A 17,566-nucleotide genomic window follows, 5' to 3' on the forward strand; every position below is an offset into this window, starting at 1 on the left:
CAGTCTTTTGACCAAGGTTTGAGAGGTATTCTGTGACTGATATGGCCCATGGTGATAGGAATGCTCATTCCCAGGCCAGGCAAGGAATCACTGATAGGCCATTCAGTCTGTTATTACTGGACTGGGCTCTGTTAGTAGTAGCCAAAAGCCTCTGGACCTCCTGTTTTACTGGCCTGTTATGGTTCAGGTAATGATTCCCTCTAGTTTCTTCCCATTATCTATAGAGTTAGACTGTTACTATCATTGACCTTGTAGAACTGTGTATTTGTTCTGGTCGCCTAGTCATCATTTTTATTGGAGGCTCTGTCACACATCTGGTTGTGCAAGAAACAATATTCTTAAGGACTTCTTTGGTAGTCCAGTGGTTAAGAATCTGCCTTCCAATGCAGGGGACACAGATTCCATCTCTGGTCAGGGAACTAAGATCCCATATACTGTGGGGCAACCAAGCCTGTGAGCTACAACTACTGAGCCTGTGTGCCCAGGAGCCCATGCACCACAACTTGGGAGAAGCCCACAGGCTGCAACAAACAGCTTGCGGGCCACAACTAAGACCACCAGCAACTTAAAAAAAAATCTTGTAAAATAGGCAGAATATGTGAAATATAGCTAGCAACATTCTTTCCTCAGGAAGTATTTAAGCTGAGAGCTTTCCTTAGGTGCAGCCCAGTAACTCCCCAGGTCCTCTGACCAGCCCTTTCTGCCCCCATCGCTGTCTTTAAGCGAAATGGCACATTGGCATTGTACATAAAGTTCAACAAAGATGTCTGCATCTACAAAGCAAGTGGTGGGTCATTGTGACCCCTTACAGGACTGAGAAATGAATGTTATCTCCTAAGGAGTTCCACGACTGGCACCAGAAGAAAAATTGAACTTTATGGTTGAACAGGTTATTTCTGCCAATGAGGACTTGTGGTTAATGCGTAACACAGAAACACAATGCCTGCTGGAGGGGAGGGAGGAGGCTTTAGCCTTTCTTGTCTTGCCTTAAAATGGGAATTTTTATCTTATCATTGGTAATATTGTAAACAAAGGGGCCTATGACAGAGCAGTGTAGACACTTAGCCCAAATCCACTGCTCATGCTCAGCAACTGTGGCTGAAGTGGAGGCAATATAGAGGATGACTGGGTGACCCTGAACCCCATTCAAGTGAACTGGATGACTGGGGCTGGCTTTCCCGAGGTGAAATGTGAATCCTGAATGAGATCTACCTGCCCAGAATACAGTGCATCTATGAATAAAGTAAGAAACTCAAGAGCTGTTACGTAGTTCTGTGAGATGGGGCTGAGGGTTCCGGTGGGAAGGCAGCCATGCTGAGTTTGGAAAAACACTGGTTTCCCAGCTTTTCATCACTGAAACTTCTCTAGAAAGTCTTTCTTGAGCTCTCAGACCTAAGTACCCCCTTAGGAATGCCATTTATCTGGTTTTTTCCTAGTGTGTTATTAGCATCAGAGAAAAGCTCCTGTTAGCAGAAATGAATCTTAATCATTATAGCAATCTCAGGGCTTCCATCAGTATCTGACATACAGGAGGCCCTTAGAAATTTGTTGAATAAACACTGAAAGCAGACAAAAGTACCTAGCCAAAAATGAAGCTAGGGAGGTCAACTTCTTAGTAGTTATGACTTTCATGAGAATGGGTGTGGGCAAATAATTAAGTACTTAAACCTGCTGGTCTTATCTTGTATTGGGAAATTAGGACTGATAAAGTATGGCAGGGCCTTCAGACTAGGCTGAGCCTGGACTGTAGAATGCTACTGGTTTTGAGGCAGGACTATTTACAGCCATCAACTTGGTGGAAGTAGAGGACAGATGAAAGACACGAAGCAGGTGAAGGTTGCTGTTAAGATGTTTTTGGGCCACTTGTTCCAGATAATCCTGCTGGGTTGCATCCTGGGTCTGCAGGAGGCAGCTTGGGGAGTACTAGCCCAAACTTGAAACCCCACACTTGTCACACTATAATGTGAATTTCCTAATGCTCCACCTACACTGAAAACTCCCCAGAAGCACACCTTAATACCGTTTTCCTAGTAACTCAGACAATGAAGTCCGATACATTTTTGCTTGCTGAGGCTCAGTTATTTTGATCAAAATTGTTAAATTTAGGACTGCTACCCAAAAGTGGGGCCAGTCTTCTCATCTGTACAATGGCATCACTTCCACCAGCATCACAGTTCTGTGTCAGTATGAGGTATAGAAAACACAGTACAGTATCTGTCAGGGTGAATACTTCATAGTGTCAAGGACAGAACACCATCCACTTACAAAGAGTTCACATACACTGAACATCTGTAGCTCTGATTTGTTCATGACACAGTGCTTTGAGGGTGCTGGCTTGAGATCACATCACCAGCCCATGCCAAGTGAAAGTGAAAGTTGCTCCAGTTGTGTCCTACTCTTTGTGACCCCATGGAGAATACAGACCATGGAATTCTTTAGGCCAAAATACTGGAGTGGGTAGCCTTTCCCTTCTCCAGAGGATTTTCCCAACCCAAGGATCAAACCCAGGTCTCCCACATTGCAGGTGGGTTCTTTACCAGCTGAGTCACAAGGGAAGACCAAGAATAACTGGAGTGGGTAGCCTAGCCCTTCTCCAGTGGATCTTCTCAACCCAGGAATCGAACCCGGGTCTCCTGCATTGCAGGTGGATTCTTTACCACCCGAGCTATCAGGCTATCAGGTAAGTTTATACAAACCATTACAGTGCATACCCTGTGGGACATCCGTCAGGGCCTTCTGAAGCGGTCTCCTTCACAGTAGCGACCTCACTCAAGCTTCAAAGACTGCCTGCTTCATCTTTACAGTCATGTCTATGTGTCAGGGCAGCAGCTGGGTCTGGCATGTAGCCAGCTTGTGCTTGTGAAATGGACTTCCTATGGGGACCTCACTCCCTGGGAAAGGATAATTTCAAGGGGTTCCAAGAACAAAAAACCTCAGGGCATTCACCTTCTAGCAGGAATGTAAAACCACTAACACTGAGAACAAAGGAGGGAACCCAGATTGTGAACTCCAGAGAGACTCTGCTGTGTCTCACCCTCCCTCTCTGAAGGGCTGCTCGGAGAAGGAAGGGCTGTCAGTCATAACGCAGGCACAGACGAAGGTAAGGGACTAGACAGCATTTATTTCAATGGCCCAGCTTCAGAGAGCAAGAATCACACACACGTCTCACTAGGTACTCAGGGTCCCCCAGGCTCGATGGAATCGCAGATGCCAGTTCCACATCACCGTCTGGTTTAGGCTTCTTCCTCTGAAACATACAAAGGTTACGTCAAACTGGTACATCGCTTACGGTTTTCAACACTTTCACTCAGATGTGAAACCATTCAGGTCCTCAGAGGACTAACAGGTATTTTCTTCAGTCACCAACCAGTGAAGCAGGTGAGAGAACGATTTAAGCCCTATCATGCAGCTGGAACATCATTCCTTCCTGGGACCACTGGCTAGAATCAGGGACTTCTAGCACCTTCCTCTAGACATTTCTTTCCTGCCCTAACTCTCCTCCCCAACCCCGTCATGTGCTCTAAAGGCCCTGTAAGTGGCTCCTGGAACTAGACTGAATGCCACACCAAGTGAAAACTCAGGGAATTCCTGGAGTTTTCCATTGAGGTTAGAGGACTAAGGCTGCAGCACTTGGGCCCCAACCAGCTCAGCTCATGCCAGATTTCTGATGGAGGCTTGCCACACACCTTCTTCTTCCTCTTCCTCCTCCTCCTCCTCCTCGTCGTCCTCATCGGAGCTGAAAGTGCCGTCGGGCAGGCTGTAGACACGGATGACCTGCTTGTTGGGGTCCTTGAGGATGAGGTACTTGCCCTCCTCCAGCTTCATGCAGATGTCGATGACGCAGCGCAGGATGCCCCAGGCATTCTCCACGCTCAGGTTGATCTGACTGGCGAACTCGTTGGGCTTGAACTGCTGGGTGCCCAGGATGACATGGCGCGAGGAGTCTTTCACGTGGTACCGGGACACGTAACTACCGGGGGGAGGAGTGTTAGGGTGGGGCCCGGCCGGCACAGATCACGTGGTACCGGGACACGTAACTGGGGGAGGCGGGGAGGAGTGTTAGGGTGGGGTCCGGCTGGCACAGAGACACAGCTGTGCCTGGGGCTGAGTTATCAGTTAAATGGCGGCCTCGTGCTTGTCCCAAGAAAAGGGAGAAAAGGGCAGCCTTGGTCTCCTAACCCGCAGACCCCTCCTTTCCGAAGACGAGCTCTGGGCTCCTGGGCAGGAAGCTCACCCAAGCTTGAGGTACTCGGATCCGGCCAGCAAAGCACAGCAGGTCCAGCGGGCCAGCTTGTAGCTGTTGTTCTTCAGCTCGGTGGCAATGACAGCCCCTCGCTGAGAATCAAGCTTCTGTCGCCAGTCAACGCCGTTACAGTGCTGTGGGAGGAGGGCCCGGTTACAGGCGCCAAGGCACCATGCTGCCCGTGGATGGCGGGCCCCTCTGGTAGAGAAGGAGGTCCCTAGCGGGCTTAACCAGGGAGGCGCAAGCCCACAGGTAGAGCAGACGGAAGACATCATTGGAGAGCCAGGGCCTCCGTCCCTCCCTTGCACAGCCTGCCACACAGCTGGTGCTCAACCTGTAACTCCTCTCTTCCCCAGGTCGCAACCAGGCCAGGACACACACTCACACATGTTAGAAACAAGTGCCACACAAGTGTTTATCACATGTGATGCGGACAGGAAGAGTTTCACAAAGGAGTGCGACAGCTCACCGTGGAGAATACTGGCAGAAGCTGGAGGTAGGGGGATCTGAGAGGGACAGGGAAGAGATGCACTGGTTTAGTGTGGAAGCCCGCAGAGGGAGGGGAGGTCAGGTAGGTTTGACCTGATGGAGAGGGAGTTAGGGAGGTCAGTTAAGAGACAAATGCAAAATAACAGGCGTCATGAGTAGGGTCCTGAGCTAGGGTGATGTCAGTGAAACCCAGAGCTGGGCAAGTAGACAGACTGAGCCGGACAGCAGAATTCAAAGGCACAGAGGAGGAGGAGGAGGAGGAGATGTTTGAGGTTCTGAGCCTAAGAGAGCAAGAAACGACACTGATGGGCAGTCAAGCCAGAGGGAATGACAAATGAAGACACTGGAAGGACAAAGTATTTTAGAAAAAAACCACCACCAAAAAACACCAAAACAAAAACAACAATGGTAGAACAGGTGTCAGAAGAGATTTCAGGAATCACTTCTGGAGTTCAGGGATGAGGTCTGGGGTTAGGCTCAATTCTAAGATGGTCCCTGGTGACCTGTTCTTGCAGCATCTGCTATCCTGGAGTCTGGGGGAACCCTGAGTACAACTACTCAGGATCATGCTACCTCGTATCCAAAGAGATTCTGCAGATGGAATCAAGGTCCCTTAAGATAGGGAGACCATCTGTGTGGGCCACACACAGTATAAAGAAGGGACCTAAGAGAAGGTGCCACTGGGGGGTTAAAAAGGAGGGGAAACAGCAAAGGAAGCGTGAAGGCAGCTGAGAAATGTGCAGGACCAGATTATGGCACTAGCAGAGGGCACAGTCACACAGAACGCTGTTCCTGGGAGGCTGTGGTCAAAGTCTAAGAAAAGGCCACTGGTTCAGAGCTAGGTCCGCAGCAAACCTTCCAGAGTGCTCTCAGCAGGTGACAGAAGCTAAAGAACACCTGAGGAGTGAAGCCTGGCGTCCGGAATGCTAATCCCTCGGCTCTAATGCAGGCAGAGCACAATGGCCCCTGACCTCCATCTCACTGGACCCTTGTTCAACACAGGCCTGGCCTTGCTGTCCTTCTACCAAGACTCTTATTCTACACACCAGTGACCAGGAGCACGGCCACCCATTTTAAATTCAGGTGTGTAGGCCAGGTACTTTCAGAAAGGATGACAGGCCCATCCTGGCACACCAGCCTGGGAGAACAGAAAGAGAAGAGAAAATGAAGGATGCGTATTTCTTTCAAGATGCCCCTCCTGAAAGGCCAAATCTGGGATAATCTTGAGAATCTGAGTTCAGTAAGAGAAGGAGTTGAAAAAAGGGTGCCAGAATGTTGAAAACCAGGTAGGGGCTGCCATAAGTGAAATAACAGGTCAAAAAGGACAGTTGCCTGACGTACAGGAGACCTGCCAGCTCAGCTCATAAGGAGATTGAAATCACACTTGCAGAGAGCAGAAGTCAATGGGAGGTCGGAATGGACAGAGACAGAAAACACTGAGGAAAGGTAATCACACTCACACACAACCTCTTCCTCAAAGTGGAACTAAGTGGGGGAAACTCAGACAGTAAAGCTCTATAAGTGAGGCAAGGGGAAGAGACAGGCTGCAGGCGCCAGCCCGGGACATGGTGCTGTGCGTGCCTCACCCTGGAGTCCCACTCGTTGAGGGTCTTGATGTTGATGAAGGACACCTCCCCGTTGGCTCCGGTCATGACGCCATCATGCTCACAGCGGACGATGAGGTCAATGTCGTCTCCGAGCTTCCACCGGCGGTAACTGCAAGGAAGGAGGAGTGCCTCTGGTCACCTGAGGTCCTGGGTCCAGGTGCACCACCCACACAGTGCGGGGGCACTAGGGAGGAGACATACCGGTACGCTACAGAGGCGATCTCGTTCTTATCCATATCGTCCTCCACAAATGGGTTGGGATTGGGGAAGTTGTATCTTTCCTTGCCCTGTAAAAATGACAGGTGTCATGAGACAGCGCCAACCTGTTGCCAAGGCAATCAGCCATGCCCCGCACCTGTCACAGCCCCGCCCACCTGGGTCCCTAGAGCTCGAGGGGGCTCTGGGCACACTTCCGAGCCCAAGCGAGCACCCCGTGCGTCACAACAGAGGTAACAGCTCCAGTTCACCCTGTGCTCACGTTTGTGAAACACGAGCTTCTAGTCTCTGATTTAACTAGCAACAGCGCCCCCTCCTGTTATGTTTTCCTCCAAGGTGCACACAGTCATTTGTCAAGCATGTATATATCCTGAGCTTATTATTTTTCCTCCTCCACTGTGTGCCAGTCGCTCAGTCGTGTCCGACTCTTTGCGACCTCACGAACCACAGCCTGTCAAACTCCTCTATCCATGGGATTCTTCAGGCAAGAATACTGGAGTGGATTGCTGTTCCCTTCTCCAGAGGATCTTCCTGACCCAGAGATGCAACCCAGGTCTCTTGCATTGCAGGCAGTCTTTACCATCTGAGCTACAGGGAAGACCTTTCCTCCTCCATGATAATGAAGTTTTCTAAGGGCAGGCACCCTTAGGAAAGGGTTGGCTGGTTGCTGTATCCCCAGCTCCTAAGCAGTGCACCGTATCTGTGCACAAGAGTGTCATGGTCATATATTTCAAGGAATCTTTACAATGTATCTATATGAGACAAGTATTATTCAAGTATTCTAGTTTTACAGAGGGGATTCCCTGGTGGCTGAGGGATAAAGATTCTGTCTGTAATGCAGATGTGGGTTCCATCCCTGGGTCAGGAAGATCCCTGGGAGAAGGAAATGGCAACCCACTCCAGTATTCTTGCCTGGGAAATCCCATGGACAGAGGAGCCTGGTAGGCTATAGTCCATGTGGTCTTAAAGGGTCAGTCACTACTTAGCGACTAAACAATTTCAGAGAAGAAACATGACTGGCACCACAAAGCTAAAAGTGGTGAATTTAGTGCTCAAAGTCAGGTCTTCTGACCTCAAAGCCCAAGCTCAGATCTCCTCTGTGACAAGCAGGGACCCCCGTCTGTCCTGTCCAATCCCACAACGCAGAGCTGATGACCTAGTACATGCTCAGTAGACAACAACTGGAGTCGATGAACTGAATGCTCCCAGGACCTTACCATCCTCAAGCACTGCTGGGAGAAGTTGTGGTTGATGTAGGTTGCTTCCATGGCCAGGTTGCGGGGTGAGTTGAAGGAGTTACCTTCATCTTGAGGAGGTTCGTTGGCTGTCTCACTCACTGTCAGAAGGTCTGCAAAATCGGCAGCATGATCACCCACCCAAGAAACAGTCACCAAAGAGGTGTAGGGCCCCTTGGGGAGATGTGGCGATTCAAATGACACAGGCCCTTCCTCCAAAGGACCGCCATCTGCTAACCTGGGTCTCCTGAGTGGGGGTGGGTGGGGTGGGTTACTGGATAACCCGAGACACTAACATTAATTCTGTCACAAACACGTCTAGTTTTGAGTGACCTGGTTTTCATTCAATGTGTGTGTGTACATATACATGTGTATGGTACATGTACATTTTTTCCTTCATAAACATGCTAAAGTAAAAAAGTCATCAATCCAAAGAAAAAGGTCAAGTACGTACTAAAGGTGGTATGGAGAGAAGTCAGGAAGATGCTATTCAAATGAGTGGAAACACGGTGTTGCGATGCCGCGAGGACTCAGAAGGCTGCTGCCCTGACAGGGATACTGCAGCAACAGCCCCTTCCTCTATCTCTGAGGAGGCTGAGGGGGATTCTGACATGGCTGTTGGTGTCCGTGAGGAGACAGAACACCTTCTACCCGTTCTCTGTACCTGGGAATGGCTTTGGACCAACAAAGACACTCGGAGCCTCTGTGCTGTTCCCAGACAGGCTTCTTACCAAAGTCAGAGTTGTCCCTCTTGTCAAAGAAGAGCTTGGACCCGACTCTCTGGACGACGATGTCCCAGGAATACACAGAGCGGGTGCAGCTCATCAGTGTGGCCAGGATGGCGTCAGTGGCAAACACGTTGCCCTGAGTCTTCGCCAGCTGCAAGGAGGACAGCAGAGAGATGGGGCTACGTTGGGCCTCACCTGCCCATTCACAGGAGGTGAAGGACTTGTCTGTAAGGAGCCCTCACACCCATACCTACACCTCTGGTTGTCTGAGCCAGGCTGTAGCAAGCCAGCCAGCAAGTTTGTATCCTGGGTCCAAGGAACTGCAGTTCCCCAACCACCTGTTACACACCAACACTTACGGTCCAGTCAGCAGAGTGCCTTCATTTTCACCTAATCCTAAATCGATTCACAAAAGTCTTATCTACGGGGCATCTGAGACCCAGTTGGTTCGTACACACACTCCCCCAACCCCTCGCCCCATCTCTGCTCTTTCTGAGGCCTCAGCGGTGGTATTGCAGCGCTCCCCTCAGGTGGGCGCAGGGCAGGGGTGCCCACCTTCCGGATGACAGGGTCGTCCGTGGTGGTGACGGTGTGGAAGATACGCTTGATGCTCCGAAGCGGCTTCTCGCTCCGTGTGGTGATGCGATCGAAGGCCTTGTCGTAGTATTCCAGGGCCCCGCAGCACTCGCTGAGGGGAGAGTGCACAACACACGCTAAGTCAAGGGGAGCAAGACTACCTACTTCTTCTCTGTTACACCATGGAATCCAAAGTCTTATCCAAAAGTCTAACATATGGGAGACGAAAAGAGTCTCTGACTGGACTCCCAGAGCTCGTGCAGGGCCTGCCCCCTCAGGTCGTGAAGTGGCTCCGCACAACTGATCCGGCTCAGGACCCCACTCCCCACCCCACTTTATTTATCTTTTCATTTATTTTTATTAGTTGAAAGCTAACCCGCCCCACTTTAGAGACAGGGAGAGGAGCAGTGAGAGGCCCCGGGACGCAGCTGCCTCCTGGCTGATGCTCCAGCTCCCACTAAGTTATGTCCACCCACTGGCCTTCTGAGATAAGCTCTTTGAAACATCAGGAAAAGCATCACTTCTCTTGAAGAACTGCAATCTTTCTCTTTCTGCCCAAAGAGCTACAGAACCCAATCTTCTCTTTTGCTCAGGATTTCAGGAAGCTGAAAGAAATCTAGAGTTTTAATAGTAGGAAATTTCTTTCTGCTTTCTCCTGACAAGAGTTCTATAAGTTTTCTTTTGCTCACAATGCCAGGAAGTTGAAAGAGAACTGAAGTTTTAGCTTCAGTAAATTTCTTTCTGCTTTTCCTGCTACAAGCATTGATTTTTTTTTTTTTAAACTTGTCCACTAATCTTAGGCAATGTCTTTGGAAATGCTAGGGCTCAGGCCAACAGTCATCACCAGCTGGTTAACACACATTAAGAGCATGATGGAGGGTAGGAAAAGATGCCACTTACATGTCCTGGGGCTCTGACACTTCCAAGTACCGCATCTTCATTAGCTGAGGGAAGTCCATCTCCTCCTTCACCTCCCAGTCACTGCGGACTTCCACCGAAGAGTCTCGGGGCTTCTGTCAGGAAAAACCGTTGGAGGGGAAAAATGACAGCCAGCGCGAAACGTAAGCAAAAGGCAGGTAACAGCATGAAGAGCTTTTATTCAATAAATATATCTGGAACATTTATACGACAGGCTGGGCTGTTTTCTAACAGCTCCTCTGTATTTCTCCCATGTCATTATCTGGTTATTCTTGCTGCTACCGCAAGCACCGTGTCCAGCAAATGTAACTTCCACAACTGTACCTTCACTCTGGCTTAAACACATCTTCTACTTGCACTACGTCCACATAAACACTTTCAGAGGAATGTCCATGGTGGTACCACGCACAATACCCTCTAGTAAAAACAGCCCTGATGTCCACCAGCGGTGAACAGACAGACACAATGTGGTCTCTCCATATAATGGAACACGGCAATAAAGAGGAATGAAGTGCTGACATGGGCTACCACATGGATGAACCTTGAAAACATCATGTGTGGTGAAAGGAGTCAGTCACAAAAGATCATTCTGCTCTGGTTCCATTTATATGAAATGTCCAGGAGAGATTAATCCAGAGACAGAAAACAGAGAAGGGGCAGTCCAGGGCCAGGGAAAATGGCTGCCTGGTACAGGGCTTTTTGTAGAGTGATGGGAACACTCTGGCACAGACCATAGCAATGGCTGCAGGACTCCGTGCATAAACTATTAACCAATGAGTCCAGTGGGTGAATCTTAAATCCACCCCATCTTAAATGAGTGAACTGTATAGTATGAGAAGCATACCTCAATAAAATTATTATAAAACCAACCCAAAAAATCAAATTCCTGGACAGAATTCTGATACAGATATACTACCTGTGATTTTTGGTCCCATTTCTGCCTCACTCCAAATTGTTTTTGGAATTTTTTCTGCAGTCGTATGCGTTCTCTGGAAAGACAGGAAAACTGCTTTTAGTACAGATTTTTAAGGAAAATAGAGGCTTAAGAAAAACAAAAACCCAGATGAAAACAGTGCACACTAGACATGCTAGGAGAGGCACATTGCCCCCAGTCTGCCAGTATATGACCAGTATATACCACTCCATCTCTAGAGGCTGTCCTCTGGCAGCCTACTGTCTGTCCCTCACAGCTCCAGGGACTCACAGGACCCAGCGTGAATGGGCTCCGGCAGCAGCGCCACAGAAGACCTGAGTCCAGGTGAAGCTCCAGGACCACTTCCTGGCTGCCTTTGTTTCCCTGTCAATCAGTGCTCGTGTCCCGGGCAGGCAGGCTCCTGTCCATGGTCTCTGCCATCAACAGCCCAGAAAACGACACCAGGGCTGAAACAGTGGCTTAACTGCTTTGGGAAGGCTTTTTGGTTTTTCACAATACTGGGGAAGATGACTGTTTTACTCTGGCCTCCTGATATCAGCATGGTCAGTCCTGGAAAAATAACTTGCTCCAACAGGATGGGCAGCTCACCTCTCCTTCTGCTTGGCGCTCTTAGGCAGGGTCTGCAGGTTGAACTGCAACATGTTCCTTCGATCTTTGTCTCTGCGGAGATTTCGCTAGGAATCAGGACAAAACATGTTAAAATCCTGGGAGATTCGGCGGATAACTGGCACTGCCTGATGGGACGCTTTTAGGTAAGTTTAGGATGCAGAAGCCCAGTTGCACATTTCACTCTGTGCTTTCACAGGATCAACACCCGGGGTCTTTGGTTGAGTAAGCACAGACCTGCCTCAGAGACACTTTGGGTCTGGTTCCAGATCACCACAACTGAGTATTGTAATGAGGCAGGTCACACAAATGTTTTGCTTTCCCAGAGCGTATAATTTATGCTACATGTACTATACACTATACTGTAGTCTACTAGTGTGCAACACTGTTATGTCTTAAACAATTTATCTATCTTCATTAGAAAGAAACTTTATTGCTAAAAAATGTTAACCATGTTCAGTGATTAGTAACATCACTGATCACAACAAATATGATAATAAAAAAGTCTGAAATATTGTTATGAGAGAGACATGAAGTGAGCAAATGCTGTTGAAAAAATAGAACCGAAAGACTTGCTCGATGCAGGGCTGTCACAAACCTTCAATTTGTTTAAAAAAAAAAAAAAGCAGTTATCTGTTTTTTGTACTGAAGCACAATAAAAATGTTTGTACCTGGAATTAGCTTAGACTCACATCCATGCTTTTACCAAAGAAGGTTCACTGGCTCTTATTAGAGTGGCTGAGTTTGCTTCTTTATGTGAGAAGATGCAGCCCAACTGGACCATCTACTCAGTAAATCCTGGACACAGCAATTACGCGAGGCAACAGACACTGACACACATGATAACCCAGCACAAACAGCCATCCTTAGCACAGATGTCCTAGCTACTGGTCAACAGACAGCTGACCTATTTAAAGGCATTCCTGGACATGGTACCCGTTTACTTTAGCACAATTTGTCACTAAAGAGCTACTTGGATTCACTGCTGCTTGCTGTGCTGAGTCGTAGCTAACTCCTTGCAACCCTATGGACCGCAGCCCGCCAGGCTCCCAGGATACTAGAGCAGGTTGCCATTTCCTACTCTAGGGGATCTTCCTGACGCAGGGATTGAACCTGTGTCTCTCGCATCTCCTGCTTGGCAGGTGAATTCTTTACCACTGGGCGACCTGGGAAGCCCATTACTATATTAAGGGATTCATCAGGAGACCAACAGTAACACGCTTTCCCCTCATCAGTACTCACGTAGTACCATTTTTAGCACCAGGTGACAGCCCCAAGATGGTCACACTGCTGGCTCTTGACTGACCTGTGCAAATCGCATTCGATTCCGCTGGTAGGCGGTCTTCTGTGTGCGCGCGGTGTCCACCAGCTGGAAGCTAGTTTCATCTTCCTCGTGGAAGTAAGCATACTGACTTCCACCTCCAAACTGAGAGGAGTACTTATCTGGAGGCAAAGGTGACAGCATGTAACAAACACTACCTACAAAGTTTATAAGCACACAGTAGTCTAAAGCCTGATATTTACAATGTGGCCTCAGCAGCCACCCCATTGGCTGGCAGCACCTTGGATGTACAGACTCACAGCTCCACCCTAGATCCACTGAGTAAGAATCACCATTTTAATAAGGTCCTCAGCAGATTAATACGCACATTCAAGTTTGGAAAACTCTGGTCCAAAGAACTTTCTAAGTCAAGGCAGAATCTGAGGAACTCAAGACAAGCCCATTTTGCACTCTGTCTTATTCTGTAAGAACAGGAGTTACAGTTTACTCTCTCAGGAGAGGCAAGCAGGCGGTTATACAGGTCATCACTGTCAGCAGCTGGAGCCCAAGGCAGATGTGGCTAATGGGCTAGGACTGGCTTTCTGGCTGACCTCAGACTCAGATAGTCTTTAACTCAGTATTCCAGGGAGCCACTTCCAGCTCTCTTGATTAGCACAGAGGAAAAAACTAACTTCTATTAGGATCCTAAAATCAGGAGTTTTGAAACTGGGATCCACTGACTGGCCTTACAAGTTCAGTAAATCCCAAGTAATGAAATACAAAATGGGAATGTGTTCACCAGATCTGTAAAAGGGGCCATGGCTCCCCAAAGCAGGGGGAAAAACCTACTATAATACACTGAACAGTCTGAGTTTTGAGGCTATTTACAAAAAAATGGATTGCTTTCACACTCCGTAATAGGCCTCTAAAAATTATGAATGATCACCATTTCGTTGCCATCCTAGAATGCTTCCAGGTGGTTACTAGAAACACTAACAATCCACCGAGGGCCTGACTTGGGCAGGCAGGCGCAGAACACTTACTTGTATATCTCTTGTCTTGGTATGTTGCCCCCGTCCAGTCTGCAACCTAGTGAGCACAACAAGGAAGGCGGAGAGCGCAGGTCAACCAGGCAAGTTTCTGTTGACTCAGAAACCCCCTCCTCCCAAGTGAGGACACAGTGTCACAAAGTGTTAGAAAGACTGCTCAGGATAGCTTTCTAAGAGCCCAGCTCTCCTATGACCACTGGAAGTAGTGAGAGCTTATAACCATTATCCTTTTGAGAGAATAAAATTGAAATGAACTTGGAGTATCAGCTGCAGCTTAAGAGATTCAGACCCCGCTGACAGGTAAGCACCTTTCCGAGCCGATCTCCTTTGCTGAACGGCTGGTAGGGCATATCCCGAAACTGCTCCGGAACCGCACAGGGACCCCAGCCTGAGGGGTTGTCCTGGATCACGGGTGTCATGAACTTTGCCATCTTTTAAAACCTTAAAAATACAAATAACAAAGTAATTCCATGAAGAAAAGCCTCAAAAAAAAAAAAGTCTTCCATTCAAGGTAAGCTAATACATGAATGATAAAGTTAAAAAAGCAAAACACAAAACCGAACCTTCAACTGTTGAGTTACTCTCCACTTAACATCTTCCTGTAAATAATATTGTGAATACTTAAAACTAAGAAGACTGCTAACCAAATTTATGTATCATATATCACTGGGTTTTTTTTTTTCACTGTACCATCTCTGAAATGAGCCTGCACCTTCTAATTGACGGGGTGTCATATCATATCTGGCAACTTTCCTTTCTTAGTGTTACATGAAGAAATTGTGCTTCTTGAATTCAGTGATGTCTTACAGATTTGATGAAATGTAATTAACCTTTTTTTGAGTTTAATAAGCAGGTTCCAGTTCTCATTCACACCTTCACCAGACATAGAGTATATAATTCCCCTAAACTCCAGTCTCTTTACCTGTAAAATAAATAAGATCCTTGTTTTATTCCCATCAGAGGATCACTGTGAAAGCCGTATATATTAGTTAACATATGTAGAAATAGTTCCACTGTAAAACGCCAGACACTTACTACTCAGTCTTACAAAAATACATTTACACACAGTGCCGAGAAAAAACAAGGGTCCATGAATATATCCTGAAACGCAACCTTCCTTCGTTGTTCTTCCAATTTTTTGTTGTCAGTGCAAATTCTTATGCAGGGCATAAGAATCAGGCAGAAAGCCCGGCAGAAGGTTGAGGAAGCCACCAGAAGCCTTACGTCATGAAAGTGAAAGTGGTTTAACACAGCCAATGTTCATAAGCATTATAAGTACCAGGCATGTTGTTAGTGCTTTCCACGCATTAATTCATTAACTCCTCTCAACAATCTCCTCCTGAGGTAGGGCCAGTATTAGCCTCACTTTCCAGATAAGAAAACTGAGGCACAGAGATATCAAGAAATTGCCCAAAGTCACAACACTAATGGACGAAAATCTGAACCCTGGGAAACTGGCTTCAGAGTCCACACTTTGTATAAGGCCCGTACTCCTCTCAGAAACAGTAAAAACCAGGGACTCCAGACAGGTATCTGCCAAACAATTCCTACCCAAAATGCGTGCATTTATCATCCATTTTAATCCCCTGTCAATGCCCAGAAGCTGAGCTCCCAGGGGAAAATTCACCACACAAATATTTCCAGAGTCTGGGGAGCAATAAAAGAGCAAAGGATACTACGTTTAGGAAATTCTCTTCATTTTCCCATGATGGGGAGAGTTCTTACAGAGGTGACACTTGCATGATCCAACAGGGCATGAACCTGGAAGCCCCATACTCCCACCTGAACTTAAATTACACTAGAGGAAGCAGACTGAGGGAGGGTGTGGTGGTCTCAAAACAATATACCTTTATATACTACCAGGGTCCTACAACGTGTCAGACGCAACACCACTAAACCCCTAGGCCCCCATTTCAGATATAAAAACACACAGTTCAGCCAAACCAAGCAGCTGATCTCATCATTTCAAAATAGATTTGGTTTCTAGGGTCGTCTGTCTTAAGTCTAACAGTCTTCCCATTATCTTACAGCTGGACAGCAGCCTGAAAAGATCCTGGATTTCAGATCATATCAATAACACAATAAGGTATCTGCCAACACACTTTAAAAGGGGTGGAAGGAAGTCACTTGGTTTCAACGCATAAAATAGAAAGTAGGCAGAGCACAATGTAACCAATAGTGGAAACTAAATCTTTCTGTTGAAACGGATGACAGCTGAACTGGCTACAGCTATCGGATGAGGAGGCACCAACAGGACAGTCATAGAGCCTTGTGGCTGGCAGGTCATGTACTGCGCACGTTCTTGCAGCCACTGCAGATCGTTTGCCAATTCCTGGGGGGTTAGTTTCAAATCACAGATCAACCAACTACATCCTAGTCTTCCATTTCACAGGCAAGGAAAAGAAACTTTTAGACTGTGACCTCCTCAGAGCAGGGCCGAACATCGCTCAGTTTGGCACACCCAACAGCCCTCTCATAGAAGCTCAGGGAACCGTGGGGCACTTTAAAAGACCCCGAGACTCAGAAGGATTAATGGCATGTTCACATCAGAACAGACCGTCGGTGGCCGCTAAGCGGACTCCAGGGCAAGAGACCTCAACTACAGGTTCTGCCCCGCACTGGGTCCTACCTGGGGGTGCCGAAGGCGGATTCCTGCCCCGCCCAGCGGAGGAACAAGGAGGCAGGAGGGGGCGTACAGAAGTCTCTTCCGGTAGGGCCCCGAAGGCCAGGCGCAGCCCAACTCTGCTCTGGAGGTCCGCGGAAACGTACAGAATACGCTGCTTACCTGTAACGGCCGTAGCCGGCCCCGATGCCGAAAGATAAGTCTACGCCAGATACCTCGCCACCGCCTGAGCTCCGGGGAACCGGGAAAGGAGGAAAGATGCGCGCGCAGCGGCCGGTACCGTAAACACGACCGACGGTGTCGTAAACTGCTTCTTGGCTTCCTTCCGGTTCGACGGCGGAACACACGAGTCGTAAAGCGAAGGCACACCCGGAAGTTCGTCACTGTTCTTTTCGCGGTGTTCTTATTAGCCTTCGAGGCTGATAGACACCGGAGATGTTTACAGTTACGTCATGGGGCATCCGGCGACACTCCGAGAGTTTCAAGTTTCTTGAAACGTGGCGGTCTTGCAGTTGGAGTTGGAAGCGGAGACTTGCTGATAGCCCCTCTATGTCCCACAATGCCTTGCGGACCGCTCTGGCCCCTCTGTATCCCACAATGACCCGCGGCTCCTGCCTTCTTTAAAAGATTCGTGTGGGTCGAGTTTCGCCGTTAGGGGGAGATCGAGTTTCTCAGGCAGGTTTTTGTGGCGACTCGCTGAACTTTTCAGCGGTTTCGAAAACAGACCAGGAGGTGCAAAGTGACCTGAGTAGATCAGACTACCAGTGTAGGGGGTCGCTGCCAGGGTTCAAACCACACCTCCACAGTGCTCAGACTTTCTTGTTTGACAAAGATTCCTGGAGTGCTAATTTGAAAAATGAAGATTCTGGGTCCCCTTCCATAGACTGTTATACCAGCTGGAGCCCAGGAACCTGCATTTTAGTTGGTTGTGATTCTGAAGTGGCGACTCAGGAACCACCTTCCTACGATGGCAACGGTGCTGTCCTTTTGGAAACTCAGCCTACAGAGTTTGTCCTGGAGTCTTATTGGGGTATTTCAAAATATTTGAAAGAATCTGAGCGTGCGATTTTTGTTCAAACCT

General features: G+C 48.2%; 1 protein-coding gene across 2 annotated transcripts; it reads right to left on the bottom strand.

Moving 5' to 3' along the window:
• Nucleotides 1–3,101: 3,101 nt before the first annotated feature.
• EIF3D (eukaryotic translation initiation factor 3 subunit D) lies at nt 3,102–16,788 on the bottom strand. Of its 2 annotated transcripts, none has more exons than XM_065939166.1 (15): nt 16,648–16,788; nt 14,171–14,303; nt 13,857–13,902; nt 12,859–12,995; nt 11,535–11,620; nt 10,929–11,001; nt 9,995–10,107; nt 9,074–9,206; nt 8,522–8,669; nt 7,773–7,903; nt 6,541–6,626; nt 6,319–6,448; nt 4,235–4,377; nt 3,687–3,970; nt 3,102–3,247 (listed from the first exon to the last, which is right to left on the bottom strand). In XM_065939166.1, the coding sequence occupies exons 2-15, from the start codon at nt 14,291–14,293 to the stop codon at nt 3,234–3,236; spliced, it is 1,647 nt and encodes a 548-aa protein (XP_065795238.1). In that variant the 5' UTR covers nt 14,294–14,303; nt 16,648–16,788; the 3' UTR covers nt 3,102–3,233. The 2 variants fall into 2 exon arrangements, with proteins under 2 accessions (XP_065795238.1, XP_065795247.1); XM_065939175.1 differs by lacking the exon at nt 16,648–16,788 and adding an exon at nt 14,693–14,711.
• Between the last annotated feature and the right edge of the window lie 778 nt (nt 16,789–17,566).

The sequence above is a fragment of the Muntiacus reevesi genome, chromosome 1 (genome assembly GCF_963930625.1).
Source record: "Muntiacus reevesi chromosome 1, mMunRee1.1, whole genome shotgun sequence".
In the NCBI taxonomy this organism is placed as follows: domain Eukaryota; kingdom Metazoa; phylum Chordata; class Mammalia; order Artiodactyla; family Cervidae; genus Muntiacus; species Muntiacus reevesi.